This window comes from Pinus tabuliformis, chromosome 4_1 (genome assembly GCF_031772625.1).
Source record: "Pinus tabuliformis cultivar Carrire ecotype Pingquan chromosome 4_1, CPIR1, whole genome shotgun sequence".
Taxonomy (NCBI): Eukaryota; Viridiplantae; Streptophyta; class Pinopsida; order Pinales; family Pinaceae; genus Pinus; species Pinus tabuliformis.
The window spans coordinates 361,419,178-361,437,365 of record NC_142303.1 but is presented as its reverse complement, the minus strand read 5'-3'; the positions used below and the strand labels follow the sequence as shown (position 1 = coordinate 361,437,365).

The window sequence follows — 18,188 nt, the reverse complement described above, 5'->3', positions numbered from 1 at the left end:
AAAGCCATTCCTGATCAAAGCTTGATTGAGCTCTAGAATTATTTTGTCTACAATTTTTTTACTTGTGAAAATATTGCCAAATTCCTTCTGGTTCCATTCCTTTAGCTTCTGCTTGATGTGCTTTAGTCTTTTATGTAGCAGGAACATAGAGATCCTTGAATTTGCAGGTCTTCAACCCACCATTTTTCAATGTTGTTGTAGAAATCCGGGTGTGACAACCATATATTTTCAAACCTGAGCGGTTCGTTTCTTGGGGTGCCAATGCCCTTGATCTCCATTTGAATTGGCCAGTGATCTGAAACTCCAAAAGGAAGAATATCTGCTATTATTTCCTTGTCTAGAAGCATGAGCTCTTCAGAGATCATGAATCTATCTAGCTTGGAAGCTACCTGAGAATCCCCTCCTCTTTTGTGGTTCCATGTGCAAAGGCCATTGTTTGTCTCAATGTCCACCACCTTCATGTTTTCTGAAAAACATTGGAAAGCTGGGGAATCTCTGTTTAGTGCTCTTGTACCCCCTTTTTTCTCTGATAGAGATCTAATCATGTTGAAATCTCCTCCTATAACCCACAGTAGCCCTGCAAATCTGTTTCGAAGGTCCACTAAGGAATCAATAAACTTGATTTTGTCATCTAACCTTTGAGGGCCATAAAAATTCGTAACAAGATAAGTGTCCCTGTCACCTACAGGCTGAATAACAACTGATAAATAATTCCTTGATGTCTCCGCATCAATAATACCTATTTTTTGGGGATTCCAGAGGATAAGGATACCCCCTGCTGTATTTTTTGCTTTGACTTCTATAAACTCATATCTGCTAATCCATTTACTATGTATTTGTCTTATCTTTTGAACAAAGCATTTTGTTTCTTGGACAAAAATTATATCTGGAGCTACCTGCTTCATTCTATTATTCAATATTCTCTGCTTTCTTTTGCTTCCTAGACCTCTGATGTTCCAAGTTGTAAACTTCATAATTACAGATTGGTAAAGGAGTAACTGGTTAGATCTTTCATCTTACCTGAGTCTATCATGAGCTTTCCACATTCCATTAATAGCTCGTTCTGCTTTTTTCTGCCCCTTTTTTTCCCCGGGTTTCTTGGAGCTAATCCTGGAGTCGATTTTACTGCTTTTATTCCATGGTTGGCTTGTCTTTCCATGCTGTTATCTTCACCCATGCACTTTTCCTGAGTTTTCCATAAGAATAACTGCTTTATTCGATTGCATTCTTCTTGTGGTAGAGATTATACCCCACCCATTGTTCCCTTACTCAAGAACCCTTCTAGATCTAGGTTTTCTCTGTCAAGAATCTCTTGCAACTCATTGTCTTCCATTTCCATCTCGCTCTGAGTCATTTCCTGATCCATATCCATCTCTGATTCACTCATCATGATCTCTTTCTGCTTTTCCTTTACCTTTTCTTGATCCTGTTCTTCTTCCTTGTCCTGCTTAACATATCCATCCTTCATTACTTGATTTTCAACTGCTGTACCTTCTTCCACTTCAAGAACTTGGAACTAGTTTGGCCTCACTTTTTGATCTCCGCTTTGGTGTTGTTTTGTCCCTTTTTTTCCATTTCTACCTTTATGAGCTACTTTGTGAAAGCCCTCTGTTTCTTTCATTGTGTTGGGATTGCTTTTTATCTCTACCTTACTGAGAGGGCAGTCTCTAAGAAGGTGCCCATGTTCATGACATTTTCGACATCTAAAAGGAATATGCTCATAGTCAACCGTCTGCACCCATTCCTCATCATAAACCTCCAATATAACCTCGTCCGAAAGTGCTCCAGATAGGTCCATCTCTACACAAATCCTGGCAAAGGAGGTGTATTTTCCCCTTCTTTTAGCTTCAGAAGTTTTGACATACCTCCCTAATTTATTGCCTATAGCTGTTAGTGATTCTATTTTCCAATAATCCAGAGGTAGCGAATAGAGTCTTACCCAAGCCGAGACTGAGGTAAAGGTTTCTCGCTCCGGCACGAAGTTCATCATCCACGACCACATATAGAGCCCTGCTGTTGCAAAGAAGTAGGGCCCACCTTCAAACACTCTATCTTTGTCCTCAATGTTTGCAAACACCACAGTGAAAAAACCCTTGGATCCTAGATGAAGATCAATGCTTCCTTTAGGCTTCCAGTGGTTTCTGATCCATGTTTGTAAAGCCTTTTCGGTGGGCCATAGTCCCATGAATTTGCATATGATTGCATAAGTCTGCATGTGCTCCCTGTGGGCCTACAGCTCTGGGTTATTTAAGATTACTCTGGGAGTGATTTCAGCTTTGGGCTTGCACGGTCCCTTTTGGTTCCTGTCTATTGTTCCCTGTTTTTTGTCATTTTCCTCCTTGTCTTTTGTGCCATCATTTTTCTTCTCCTTGTTACTTATTGTTTCCTTATCCCTGTCTTCTCCTTCTACCGTCGAGTTACCTCTGCCTAATTCCAGGGGTGTCTTGCCCTTGTTAACCATTGCCCCTCTGAAGGAGGGAGTGGAGCTCCCTCCTCTGCGACTGTCCATGGAGAAACACCCACGCAAAAGCTCTCCGCCTTGGTCTTCCACAAACTCCCGCACTCCAGGTACTTCACGGGAAGGATGGTTCAGGGCACTATCCATACTAATTACATAATTCACTTCAATTTGACAAATTCCATTTAATCATCATAAAAAAGCAGGTTCACAATATAATATGCCATGAAAATTGCTTGAAATTGTATTATTATGTGCAAAGTTCCAAAATACAGGGTGAGGTTCATGAAATTACATGTAAAAAAGAATAGAAAACCCAAAGATCACTATAGAAATGCTTCCTTGATAGATTGTCCTGACGATGAACCACACTGGTTGGTTCGAAACGCGTCGACAAAAGATTGGTTATGTGATTTTGCCGAAGATTATCTGAACAGCTTCAAAACTCCCAGCAGATTCTGAAAAAAATTGACAGAGTCTCCTCTACAACCTATATTTTTTCTCCCTTTAAAATAAAAAAATGAGGCTTATATAAACACTCAAGTCCCAAGACCCTACTCTAAACCACTAGTGGTATTTGAAAAAACACCAAGAATATTTACAGAAATGCCAATTGTATTGTGACTAACTTCTTCTAGAAGTTTCTTCAAAGATCTACCAATTGTCAGGTGGGTCCCTTTAAATTTGGTTGTAATGGCTTATCCATCTCTCTCTTTGTTGTATGTTGAGTCCCTGTCCTCCTACCTAGGCATTTCCTAAACTGGGCGCTACTTTGATTGGGCTGCCAACAATGTCGGTGGAGTCGATGTTAGTGTCAACTACTAAGGTCATGCCTATTGTGGTGCCCATTTCTGGGATGGAGGCTTTCAGTGGGGGCTTACCTCTGCTGATGTTATCTAAGACATTGGTTTGTATCCACTTTGGATGGCCCATTCAGATAAGTCCATAAAATTCCTCCATTTCTTACCCTATGGAATGTCACATGACCAGGGGTCTATGATAGTTCCTTCCAATTTTTTAATAGCATCATAATTAGCTATATCTAACTCAAACATACTCTTGAGCATGAAAAAAATTTCATAGTGATCATTTTATAACTTCACAATGTCCTTTTCATGAGAAGAATTATATTTTTCTTTGAAGCCTTTGTGATCCTCCTTAATTGTCACCAAGATTTTCATGATGATTCCTTGGGGTATAAGTTTCCATCATTGTCGAAGAAGGTTGGAAGTTTCTTCCAATAGGTCACCTTGTACCTCCCTTTAAATTTTTCTATTTCTTTCATTAATGATTTTATCTCTTCCCTGGTCATATTTACTAGTTCTTGCTTTCTTATTACTTGGTTGGCCTTCACCACCCACTCAAACATGTTGACCCTTGCCTTCAACACTTCTTCCTTTGGCACTTGATTAAGAAAGTCTATAACCACTTCTACCCTAGAGGGGAAGTCACCAATTGTGTTCTTGAGAGCTTCCATTTCTCTATGGGTTGCTCTTAGGGTATCGATCATTTCTTGGATGAATTCTACTTGAATTTAGTGCTTGATGAATTCCAGTTGACTCTAGTGATTACCTATTATCTTGATGATTCATCCCCATATTATATTCCTAGCTTCCTTTAGGGAAGAATTGTTAGAGTTTTCCTTCCTTAGAAGCTCCATCTAAAACTCCATTCTCTTGATGTATTCCCTTTCCTAGAGGAGATCTGTCTTAGTAATTTATAACTCTTGTCTTTGATTTGGAAATGTAAACTAAGGCTCCTCGACAATTTCTAATACTACCATCAAGTATATCTCCTCAACCATAATGCGAATTAATTTTATCATGTCAAACGCTGTTTTGAGTGGGTCCTGGGTATTGATATCAATGTTATGACAATATGTATCTTGCTTCTTTCCCTTTATCTGGGTGTCAGTAGAATTCTTGGCAGATGAGGAGGCCGATGTGATAGGGAAATTTGTTGGAATGATTAGTTGAATTAGGGAAGAGGAAAAGGAAAAAAGGGAGATTATTAGAATCCAAGGAAATGAATAAAGGAGCGCCACATGTCAGAATGTGAGGGGAACAAGTTGGCAAGAGGGACCTTTTAAAACTTTAGGCCATGGAAATGATAGTGTGCACGTGTGACTTGAAATTAGGGTTTCTGAGCTAGAATGAGTTTGGATTTAATAGAAACAGAGGTTATTTCAGCCTAAGAGTGTACTTACAACACTAACTTAACCAATTAAAGGGATTTTCTTGTTCAAATGAGGGGTTCTTTTAGGAGAGAAGGTTTTTCTTCATAAGATGTGGCTAGGGTTTGAATTTGGCCTAGATTCTTGTAAATTTTGATAAAACAAAAATCTTAATTGGTGGAATCTGTAATAAGAAACATTGTAATGGCTTAATTGAAATATTTGGGCTTAAAATTTACTAAATTTTGTAAGTTAGCGTTGTAGATTCTCAAGGGTCAACCCGGATAATAACAGCTAAAAATGACAAAAATGGCCCCCTTGTACGCCTTTTTATACCAATTCGGATGTGATATTTGTGAGAACTGGATCTGGCAGGAGAGTTTGGATGATGTCATGTTGACTTCAGTAGGATGTGGGGTCATCCACGTGGCAATATGACTGGTATGGTGACTGGGCCTAGTGAGGTGTTACACGGTAGATGGTTGGATGACAGGGTGGAGTTGACGTGTTACACGGTAGATGGTTGGATGACAGGGTGGAGTTGATTGGTCAAAGACTGAGCGAATGTGGCAGGGCATGGTGCTGCGTGGGTAGCCCATGTAGAGGGTCATGTGGAATACTCTTGCATGGTTTGGAGGACATTGTTTGAAACTTGTGGAGTGGTGCAAAGGGAATGAGGTAGTGACACGTAGCATCCTTCAAACCCCTCCATTGCGTTAACTCCCGTGAAGGTCCATGGTGTTGGGTGCTCCGAGTCATCGGATGGTCAGGTGCTCTCACCGTCGGATAGTCAAGTGCTCTCACCATCGGATCTGGCGAGTGTGAAACTCCCGGTGCCGACACCACAGGTGCCCATAGTGTGGTGTTCGCGTGACACCATGTCGACGCATGCCTGACAATGCCCGTGGTGTGGAGTTGTACTCACCTAAGTTTTGTTGAACCGTAGGAGCTTTTCCTTGTGCAACCGGGACTTAGACACAGTTTCTTCTTAACACCTTTTGAAGCCATGTGGAAGAAAATATCAAGGCGACATGATCTGGCACTAACATTGGCGCATGTAGGACAACAAGTCCCTGTGGTTTATTGAGATCTTGTAGTTATAGTGCCTTCCTCCATTGGGTTATGGATTCTTTTTGAAAAGGTGTTTGTCCCATCTTTGTAAATTTATTGAAAACTGAAAATTGCGATGCTTTAAAAGAGATTCCTGGAATAAAATTCTTGAAAACACATCCTTTTTTTCACAACATAATTTTCATGTGTAGAATTTATTTAGGAACCTGCCATTGACGGGATTCCTGAGGAAATATACATTGATGGTTTACAACTTAATTTTCATGTGTAGAATTTATTTAGGAACCTGCCATTGACAGGATTCCTGAGGAAATATACATTGATGGTCTCCAAATGATAAGTGTTATTATTCAGAATTTCTTGTACTTAGAATGTACCAATCCAAAGATTGTCAAACTTTTCGCTGCTTCCCCTTATCCTATGTTACCAGAAAAGGGAAACAACAGAAACAGAACAAGAAACGAAAATGATACGAGAAACAGAGTTTTGCAGGTTTCGTGTATAAGAAATGAGGAGAGAGAAAAAAAGAAGAAAACAAGATTAAAGGTTAACAATATAAAACACTGGAGTCTCCCACCAAGGATTTGAAGCTCTGGTGAATTTGGGAATGAGGTTGATGATTTTGCCATGTAATTTGGTTTGGTTTTCTCAAGGACAAATCTCAATGTATAAAGTATGATGTGTGCATTTTAATAGTGAAAGCATAATAATGACTACTTGATCTACAAAAAAAAATAGTAATTTAATTGTAATGTTATTATCAAGATAGACACCAGATTAGTGTATGACACTTTCTTACTTGTGGGATTGGGGAGCTTCCTTTATATAGCTATTCAATTTGTAAAATTTATAAGTATGATGTATGCATTTTAATGGTGAAAGCAAAATAATGACTACTTGATATAAGGAAAAAAAGAAAATAGTAATTTAATTTTAACGTCATTGTCAAATTAGACACCAAAATGGGTGTATGAGGTTTTCTTACTTGTCAGATTAAGAAGATGCATTGACATAACTATTCAATTACTCAAATTTATAGATGTGTATATACTCTATTTCTTTAGACTTGAACCTTTAAACTTTCAGAAAGAAAAACATACTAACATAATGTAAATGTATGAAAATAAATTAATATATTAATATTTCAAAAGATAAATTTATTATTAAAAAAATTATAAATTAAAAAAAAAAAACAATATTGACACTATTACATTAAAATAAAAGCTTTATAATTTAAAATGAAAACTTTAGTGAAAACAAAACATTCAAACTTGATCGAAAAACTTTATCAAAATTATTCAGGATAAAACTCTTAATTTGTTTAAATTAGATCTATTTTATAAAACAAATTAAATCTATATTATATTTTTATAAAGAATAATAACAAGTATCCAAAGAAAAGAAAGACAATACTTTAAATTAAAATGAGATATATAAAGGCTGAAAAAATTACTATCTGAGAAAGGAAAAGAAAAGAAAGAATAAAAATATTATCAAAGAATACCGAAAACTTACAATAATAAATCTTATAGCTATACGGCTAGAGCTTCATGGAGATAGTGGCTACATACTCTTTTAATCAACATTATAAAACCTGAAGAACAGCTAACTTAATGGCTGGTTGCTTTAAATTTTCGAAAACTTATATTAAATATAATATGCCATGTTTCATCAATAATTCAATATCATGCATTTTCAAACCTGCACAATAACGACGCTTAAGAGTATCCATTTTGGCCCTGGCTTTTCCTTGCTTAAGGTTGAAGTAGCTTTTTGATGATCTCAAAGAAGACCTATATTTTCAAACTTTCAAAACAACGAAGTTAAGTGTGTCCTTTCTCGCCCTTTATTTTCGTTATGATAGCGTAAGGTTTAAGTAGCATTTTGAGGTTGAAGTATGTTTTTTGAGTTCTCAAAAGACATGTAAGATAAAACGTAGACATTTATCATTATCTAACCTTTTATTTGTACATGACCTTCTGCCGTTTGGAATTGGTTCTATCACAAAGGTTGGATACTTGAAAGAGCAGCTCGTATGGAAATCAATTTCCAGAAAACAACCATTTTATTAGGCTATAACCACAATTAATCTCTACCTCTCACGAAACATTATTTGAAAGCATAATTAATAACTGTTTACTCGCAATTAATCTCTACCTCTCAGCAGGGGCATTTTGTCTTTGTTTGAAAACAGATGTTACCTACTACGGTTTATTCTGTCAAGAAATCTCCCCTCTCATTTAATAAATGAACATATTTTATGGTATCATATTCTTTAAATTTAACAAAAAATCGAAACCACAGTTAAAATAAGAACACCGTTTACAGCCAAGCCCACAATAAGCATGTTAGTGTTCTACCCAACCGTGCAAACTATATTCAATGTTAGCAACAAAAATCCATTATCAATGCAGGAAGAGAGCAATCGAAATGACAATTTGTTGCATCTTAAGGATCAATTGCTAGCCTAGGTTCATTGAAATAATATGAAAACATACCCGGGAATTGGGAATTCTCAAACAAATCCAGAATGCTATGGACTCTGTTTGATGCGCTCCTCTCTGCTGAAACTGTTTTTGACCGGTGTCTCTTGAATGGCAAATCTATGCTCCTGTCCAGCTTAAATCGTGCTCAAACCTCGCTTTACCGGCAGGCACAGCCGCTGACTCACAAAACTCAACTTGGAAATTGCTATTTTTGAAATGGACCAACTCGAAAACTTTTGTTTTTTAAATGGGATTTAACACCAATTGAGGAAAAACGAGACAGAACCAAAACGTTGCAGCGAAAACGGATAAACGTTTTTGCATAAAACGTTGTGGGAAATGATCAGTTTTGCCAGAAACCAGTTTCCTGTCAATAAAAACGAGAACGCCCGTATAAAACGTGGTTTCCCGTCCCGTATGGTTTCTGGAGTTGTTTTTCGTAGGAACGTTGCCCATCGTTACGTTTCTGGTAACATAGCCCTTATCAGCTCAGATTGAAGAAGTTTTTTCATCAATGTGGGATCCCTAAAGTTTATTAAAAAAGTTGTTACATCAGTGTGGACTTCAATCTGTTTTCATTGCTCAAAATATCTAGAATATCAATATCCTGTATGTTGTAGGTTGTTCAATTGACCATGAAAATTAAAATTCAGTATCAAATTTTTGAGTTATGTTTTAAACTTTTCAGTGGAATTTTGTTTTCAACTCATTCAACTGAAAATTAAATTTAGTATTCCATTTGGATTTTCGTTAGGATGGTAAGTGAAACATTTATTGGGGTTGGAATGGATTTTAGAATACTAGGGTTTTGTACTTATAGAGTTTATGTTAATTTTTATTGTCATTCTTGAAAGTAATTTCTCAAAATAAATATCAATTTAGGGTTTGAATTCTCACTTTCTGTTTATTTTTTAATCAAACATTTCCTCAAGGAACAAACAAAATAAAAATCTTGCTTATTGTTTGCAATCTTCCCCTACCTGAACATTGTCAACAACACGCTGATCACCAACATATAAGGGATGCATAGTGAATATGAATGTGATTGTTTCCAAGATTATTTTATTTGGTGTTCCTAGACCTGGAGTCTTCTCATACAAGCTGAGATGATACTAGTACAATAAAGTAGATAGTGGAAATCCCCAGAACAACAAGAATGGCCATTATGGAAATCTCCTGGTAAAAATTAATGACAATTATTATAATCACAATGACAATTGTGATTATGATGATGGAAAAATGACTCAAAAGAAAAGAACAACACATGCATCAATGATGGGTATGCAAAAATGATATTAATGTATCCCTACCTGGCCCTTGCCTTACAAACATTTTTAAGAATGTACTTTTCTACAACTTTTGTTTACAATTCATTTGCAATGTCAATGTCTGTATCATCACATTTAATCATGTTCAAATGTTCAACATTAATGTTAATGAAGGTTACTTGCTACTAGGGAAAACCAAACAATGAAGAATCAAAACATAGTACATATGTTTATCATAAATAAACTATATTGATGAATGATTGAAGTGCTTATATATGATGCTTGCAACAAATCATGAATGGATGCCAAAGACTACCGTGACAAGCCTAAAGGATTTTCTTGATAAGCATGAAGACTTCTTTTGATTGTCAATATCTCTTCTCAAATAATGAACTGGAAGTTGTTCATTTGTTCTTCGCCTTGGTTATGGTTGAATTGATCCAAAATTAAACAAGAACGCAAAAAATTATAGATATAACCATAAACACAGAGATGCAACAGAAGTAACACTTCATTTCATTAATATCAAATACTAAAATATTCTTACAAATATAATGGAAACAAGACTAGCTCGAGCGATGGTAGCTTATCTATGAGAATAGATGTGGTGGGTACATGCCTCTGAACTGTGTTACAATGAGGCTCAAGGGCCTATTTATTATTGAAAAGCACGAGAAAACCATAAACAACCAAAAATCTAACCCTAAGAGATGTAACGACGAGTTTGTGGGCTCCATTGGGGTTAGTTGGGCAACCAACTTCCCGACGTCATAACTTGGTCATATTATCTGCGTTTGAAACATACGATACTTTGTTGGAAAGGTCTCTTCGAGAACTACAATATTTTCCATAGGCCACCACCTATGGATATGGGACAACAATAGATATTAAAAAAAAAAAGAAAAAAAAAGACACAAACAAACTACTGTTTATGGGGTCAAAACTGCTCCACAAGTTCAAGACCTGAAAAACTGCTAAAAATAGTAAATTCTAAAATAAACAAGGAAACAATAAAACGATCTAGAGGTCTAAGTGGAATAGGTGGGTAACCACCAATATCCACCTAGATCATTCCTCCCCCCTTAGGAAGCAATGGTCCCCATTATGTGTAGAGCCTCCATGAGGTAATGAAATTTTTGTTGAACCTGGTCCCTCGTGAGCCACTTGCCTTGGTGCAGGAGTCAGCCAACTTTGACAACCCGATATAGTTAGATCTTCTGATGGCAAGTGTTCTTGAGCTGTTTGCCCATAATCTGATCATTTGTGGCCTGTTCCATTAGTCTTGGTTTAACTCTGTTGGTGTGAGCTTTTTTGCAATGTCTATTATGTTTAGTAATGGTGAGAAGTATGTTTGAAGGTGGTCCACATTGAACACTCGGTGCAGACAAAGGAATGGGGGAATGCTAAGCTCAAAAGCATTGTCTCCCACAACCTTGGTAATGGTGTAAGGACCATATTAGGGTGGTTTTAGCTTCTGATGGGCTCCAATAAGGTGTTCTTTCTGCAATGCAACCAAACTTTATCGCTTACCTGAAACTTGTGTGGCACCTGATGTTGATCATGTCACTGTCTGTACTTGGCATTTGACTTATCCAGGATGCGTGAAACTATTGGAAGATGTGTTGGATGCGTTCAATAAATCTGGTCGTTTTATCAACCTCAAACAATACATGTGTGGATTCTGTTTGTGTAGTTGCGTGAGGCATGGAAACATCAATCAAACACAATGGTTGAAATCCTAGACCCACTTGAAAGGGACTGTGACCAGTCGAGATATCGAGAGATCTATTATAACTGAGCTACACATATGGAAGACTCTCATCCCAGGTTCGAAGATGCTTGGAGTTGTACATGAAGAGTAAGTGCACTATCATCCTATTGACGACCTTTGTCTGGCCATCAATTTAGGAATGGAAGGTAGTCTTCTTGGTGAGCATGGTGTCCAATAATGTCGAGAGGCTTGACCAAAATGTGCTCAGGAACCTGCATCCCGATCTGATGTAATGGTCTGTGAGATCCAAAATGTACCCATACTCGTTCAAATAAGAGTTTGGCAGTGTCCTCTGCAGTGATACTCTTTTTGCAGGTTGCCAATATAGCCATCTTAGAAAATATGTCAACGAACACAAATACACAATCATTACCATGCTTGGTAGAAGGGAGGCTAGACATATAGTCCATGGAGATGGATTCCCACGACTGGCTGGGAATAGGAAGAGGAGTGTACATACCTTGCTTCTTGATGGTTGGCTTGGTGATGGTGTAGACAGTGACGGATTTAATATATTTCCCAACATTCAGTCAGAGTTTGGGCCAATAAAAGTACTTTTGTAGTACAACCACAATTTTATCCACACCAAACTGTCTTGCAACTTGACTGTAGCGCACCTCCCAAATTATCTTGCCACACTTGCTTGAAGGAACACAAAGGTGGCTCAGGTAGCATAATAATGCATCCTGGAGGTGGAAATCAGGAACTTGGTTTCCATATGCTAGAATTTGGTATGTGTAGGTGAACTTTGGATCAATTTTGTATAGTTGTGGCCATCTAGAAGTCTCATGACCACAAGAGTTGAGAAAAGTAGTCAATGCTACAACTGGGGGTTGGTTGAGACAGTCTATAACATGATTGGTGCTACCCTATTTAATGTTCAAGTGGAATTGTTGTACATATGTAGACCGCTTATGATGGCAATCGTTCAACAACTTCCCCTATGTCTGTATAAACTAAATAGGTCATTGATCGGTGTGGATGACCATATCCTTCCCCAGAATGTAGTGCTTCCACTGTCTACAAGGCTGCACGATGGAATACATCTCCTTATCATAGGTGGGGTACTTACAAATTGTATCAAAAAGTGTCTCACTATGATAGGCCAATGGATGCCGATGTTGGGTGAGGATTGCACCGATAACATATTCTGAGGTGTCTATCTCGATTTCAAATGGTTTTTGCAGGTCTGCTAGTGTGAGTATGAGTGTAGAGAAGAGGTGGTGCTTCAACTCGATGAATGCCTTATGTTGGGACTCGGACCAAGAGAAATTTACTTTTTCCATGCCCTTAGTAATCTAACTCAAAGGTGAAGTAATATGGGAGAATCCCACCATGAACCTACAATAAAAATTTGCAAGGCCCAAAAGACTGTGAAGCTCCGTTAGAGTGGTCGGGGCTGGGAAATCCTGAACGACTTGGATCTTAGTTGGGTGCACATGCACAGCATTCTCATCTATTACGTAACCCAAGTATTGTACCTAGGTCATGCCAAAGGTGCATTTCTCCAAGTTGGAACATAGTTTGTGTTGTTGAAGGGTTTGAAGGACCTGCCGAATATGTTACAAGTGTTCTTCCCAACTCTTGCTGAAGATGAATATGTCATCGAGATAAACCACCATGAACGAGTTGGTGAAGGGTAGCAAGATTTCATCTATTAGCCTCATAAAAGTAGTAGGGGAATTTGTCAACCCGAAGGGAATGACCAACCATTTGAAAAGGCCTTCATCAGATTTAAAGGCAGTCTTCCATACATCTGTGGGCTATATTGGAACCTGGTGTTAACCAAACTTTAGATCGATCTTTCTGAAATACTTGGCCCCTTTGAGTTGGCCCAAAAAGTCATCAATCCATGGGATTAGATATATGTTCCTGAGAGTGATTTTGTTTAATGCCCGATAATCAATGCAGATCCTCTAGGTTCCATCCCTCTTATGTACAAGTACAATCGGGCTCCCACAAGGCGAGGAACTTGGCCTGATGTGCCCTTTTTGCAGCAACTCCTGGATTTTCCACTTGAAGCAACAATATATTGGTCCGTTGGGTAGAGGTGCTCTAGGAGTTAGGTCGATCAAATGCTTGACCTGACAATGCAAGGGTAACCTTGTGGGTGAGGAGAAGACATCCCTGTATTCTTCCACGTCCGTATCCACCTGCTTTTGCTGCTTGGAGGAACCCTTCCCGAGGGCCATGGATGTGGCTATGACCTTTCCGTTACTTTGAGAGCAAATCAGAAAGAAAAAAAAATTGCTAGTCTTGGATATGACATTACTGCATTTCTTGGCAGAGATCAGGGAGATGTCGGTAGGTGGGGTTACCTACGGTATCTTGTATAACTTACTACCCAAAGAAATAATAATAGAGCAAGGTCTAGACTCATATACAACATTCCGCTTTCATAAGTATGGTTTTCCTACTAATACATCACAAACTTCAAGACGAGAAACATCACACAATACCTAATCCGTGAAGGGCTTGATGTTGTAGGGAAGGCAACATTTTTGGCTGACGCGGAGATCTCGTCCTTTGTGAAGCCACTCAATGGTGTGCGGCTTCAGTTGTGCTATAGTGAGTAGGCCTAGCCGCTTCATGACCTTTGCTGAAATGAGGCTCTTTTGGCTCCCGCTGTCAACAATTAACTGCAGTGGAGAACCTTTAACCCACATATGTGAGTGGAATAGGCATTCCCCCTATTTTGGATCTTGGTGGTGGCCACAACGACACTGGGCTCCGCGTCAATGATCTGCTTCCCTTTGTCATTCCATTTTTTTGGTTTTGACTCAGAGTCAGAACATGCATATGATTCGGAAGCCTTTATCTCGGCCACAAGTGACTACTTGGCCCGAAACTCACTTGTGTTGTGAGTGGAGCTCTTATGGAACTCACACCACTTTCCTGTGTCCTTCTTTGTCTTCGTGGTGTTGTTCTTTTATTGCGGATTTGGCAGGTTACCTTGGGTCACCACGCCTTGGCTTTTCCCTTTGTTCTGTGGTTTGTGGGCGCCTTTCCCTTGCTTTGGATTCACAGATCAAAAGTCTCACTTTTTCTGTTTAAACTTCTTCTCAATCTTGATAGGATACTGGTACGTCGTTCGAGCGAGGATATGTCCAGGAACTCCATCTCATCCTCGATGTACTTGTGTAGGTAGTCACGGTACTTGAATACCAAATGTTTCTCAGAATCCTTGATACCCAACTTTGTGCGAAGGGTATGGAAAAAATTGGCAAACTCCGACACGTCCTGGTTTCTTCCATGCCACATCATGGTCCACTTTATGTATTTATCCTCATAGCTCTCGACAGGGTAGTACTGCTCCTTGATGGCATCCCGAAATGAATTCCATGTGGGAGTGTTTGAAAATAGTGAGGGTGTACTTTCATCTTTCTTCTCACAGTAGGTTTCCCACCAGTCCTTAATGTGGGGGCGGCCTTGAGAATTGCAAAAGTAATCTTTTCTCGGCTGGAAAAATCATGAACATAAAAATATCCTTCTAGTAGATTTAACCATTAATCTATGGCGTCCACATCTATTTGACCTTCAAATATGGGGATGTCAAAGTTAGCTTGTACCTTAAAGGGTGTGATGCTTCCAGAGTAGCTGCTGAAAGTAGATGTGTCGCCTTTGGGTAGCCGTTGAATGATCTGGGCAAAGTTGTCCATCATCACAGTCCTTTGTCATTCGAGGGCTTCTATGAGTAAGATTTTGAAAGGACTTGCTGCCCCCTTGTCTTTCTTCTCTTCCACCATGAGAGGCCATTGGGATTTGCGAGGCTGGTCATGCAAACGTTTGACCAGTTCGAGCCTTAATTCCTTATATCCCGACCTTGTTGGGGACATGCAAATAAAAACAGAGAAAGAGCAAACCACTCTGATACCACTATCCAAACTTAAACAAGGATGCAACAAATTACAGATATAACCATAAATATAGAGATGCAACAAAATAACACTTCATTTCATTAATATCAAATACTAAAATAAGATTACAAACATAATGGAAACAAGACTATCTCGGGTGATGGTAGCTTATCTTTGAGAAGAGATGTGGCAGCTACATGCCTCTGAACTGTGTTATAATGAGGCTCAAGGGCCTATTTATTATTGAAAAACATGTGAAAACCCTAAACAACCAAAACCCTAACCCTAGAAGATGTAACACCAAGAGTTTGTGGGCCCCGTTGGGGTTAGTTGGGCAGGAAACTTCTTGGGGTCATAACTTGGTCATATTATCTCTGTTTGGCGCGTACAATACCTTGTTGGAAAGGTTTCTTTGAGTACTATAGGATTTTCCATAGGCCCCATACCTATGGCTATGGGCCTGAAACAGACATAAAAGACACCGTTTAGGGGATCAAAACTACTCTAGAAGTTCAGCACCTGAAAAACTGCTAAAAATAGTAAATGTTGAAATAAACATGGAAAAAATGAAACCGAATGGAGGTATAAGTGGAATAGGTGGGTGGCCACCAATATCCAGTGGATCATGAATGCATTGTAAATTTTTCACAAGCTTGATGAGTAAATCAAATTCTCTTTAAAATAAATTGGAAATGAAAATTTGTGTGGAAAATTCTTTGAAAATAATTGTCCACTCACTTTTTCTTGTTAGGGCTAGATTGAAGACATAAATGTTCTTCAGGCTCCATTGGGATGTCTGGTGGGTAGCTTTATTTGTTTGAGGAAATTTTGTACTTTATTGTACTAGAAGACATTTGTGGGCTTCAAGAGAACATCTATAATGGAAAAACCTGACTTCAAGTGAAAGACATGGCCAACAAACTGTGGAGAGTTGGAAATATGTTAATGCTATTAGGGGCATTGGCTTCTGCTTTGCCATTTTTTCCCTTCCTTTAATGTTTTTCGTGACACTTACTGTTGCATTTTTTGTTCCACTAGGATGTCTAGTGGGCAACTTTATTTATTTGAGGAAATTCTATACTTTATTGTACCAGAAGATGCTTGTAGACTTCAAGAGAACATATGTTGATGGAAAGTTATTTGAAAATAATTGTCCGTTGAATTTTTCTACTAGGGCCTGATTGAAGACAAATATTCTTTAGGCTCCAACCACTTGCCTCTTTTGGTTTAGCTACTAGTTGGTTATGTTCCTAGATTTCACATTTCTCTACGAGACAAAGTAATGTTTATCCATTAATTTAAGGTAACAAAGTAAAGTTTATTCAGGAAGTTTGTTACATCAATGTGGCTCCCTTGCGTTTTGTTTTATTGATAAGGGAAGATGACTTGAGATGTTCATGATCCACTGTATTTATGTTCATGAATTTAAGCATGCAAATCCATAAGGGCCCATAATATTAATATCTCATATGCTAGAATTGACCATGAATATTAAAATTCAGTAACATATTTTTGAGTCAGTGCACTTTTGTTTTTAACTCGTTTAATTGAAAATGAAATTCAATATTCCATTGGAATTTTTGTTAGGATGGTAAGTAAACAATTATTGGGTTTGGAATGGATTTGAGAATACTATGTTTTTGCACTTGTTTATTTTTTATTATTCATTCATAAACATTTGTGTCCAAGTTACATTTATATTGTATTGTATTGTTATAGTCCTTTGTCTTTAAGTGGAAATCCAAGTATTTTACTATTTCTTTCAACAACATCACACTCTAGTGCAACATGTCTCGTTGTTGGAACTAATTTACTAAGAATGCTATCAATAATAGGAGATACAAATGGTAATAAAATATCACACCACCCTTTGGTTGTTTCTTTGGGCAATAAGAGGGATCTAGCCACACACAAAATGGGTGTGAAATTGAATACAAATATTGGCTCTAACATTGTCAACCAACACTACCAACCAGCACAATGAAAGGCCACATTTGATCATCATTCATACATACATGGAAGTCTAAACCTTTGGGCCAAGTTCAACTTGATGCAAATTAATAATAGAATGCCTAAAATGAGGCAAAAGTAATTTGTACCCGCAGTTTCTCTTAGTAGAAATTGCCTATTCTAGAAAATCATTATTTCTTCACAATGGTTATAAATCTTTCATTGGTAACATAAGTGGTAAATTATGCCTGGGTCAACATTCATCATCACAATATATCAATATTACAAACTTAACAAAAATACACTAAACAACCTACATTTAATACAACAATTATTATTTCAAACCAAAGTACAACTCTTCGAATTTAACAATCCTATTGGGGTCTCTTTGCACCTTGTGGGACAATTGCTGTTATTAATATTAACTCGTGTCTAAACTTAAAGAATGTTTACATAGGAAGGGTTGAGGATGAGAGCCACTTTTTTGGGAATCAAATTATCCCAAGGGAAGTCTAAACTAAACAAAGCTTCACACACACAATCTTAATGATAGTATCCCACTGGTAAACAAAACTTTCTTCCATCTAAAACTAGCCCAACCTAAACTCAACTTAGTTGAATATATATAATGTATAATGGATTACCAGTTGAACGTATTTAAATCAACGTGATCTGGTTGATTTTCGGAGCTATTTTATGTTGTCATCCTTGAACAGGAATCTCAGATAAGGAGTCATCTGTCGCTAAAACGATGGTTACGTATTTTATAACTAAAAGGCTCTACTTTGGCCGGACTGTATGTAAATTTGTCAATCTAGAGATCCATGATTCTGACCCATTTGTCATCTGAATTGCAATTTTCATGCTTTTGGTGGATTTGAAAACCCTCAAAATATTGAATCTGTTTCGATATTCGAGCAAAACCGTGCCGAGAAGATCACCGAAAAGTGGGCATTGCAATTTTTATGCTTTCGGTGGATTTGAAAACCCTAAAAATATTGAATCTGTTTCTATATTCGAGCAATACTGTGCCGAGAAGATCACCGAAAAGTGGGCATTTTAAGGAAATTTTTAGATGCATGTGACCCTCTTTTCTGCACCATGAGGGGAAGTTAGTTGAGACTCGTGCATATGAGTCCAATTTGTCATTGGAA

General features: G+C 37.9%; 1 protein-coding gene across 1 annotated transcript in view; it reads left to right on the top strand.

Annotated features, from left to right (window-relative positions):
• LOC149175804 (protein LURP-one-related 5-like) overlaps positions 1-8,686 on the top strand; it is a 67,521-nt gene extending 58,835 nt beyond the window's left edge. Inside the window, exon 6 of the mRNA XM_089421248.1 lies at positions 8,536-8,686. Coding sequence (XP_089277374.1) covers positions 8,536-8,686 — 151 coding nt within the window. The remainder of the gene's footprint in view (positions 1-8,535) is intronic.
• The last annotated feature ends 9,502 nt before the right edge of the window (positions 8,687-18,188 follow it).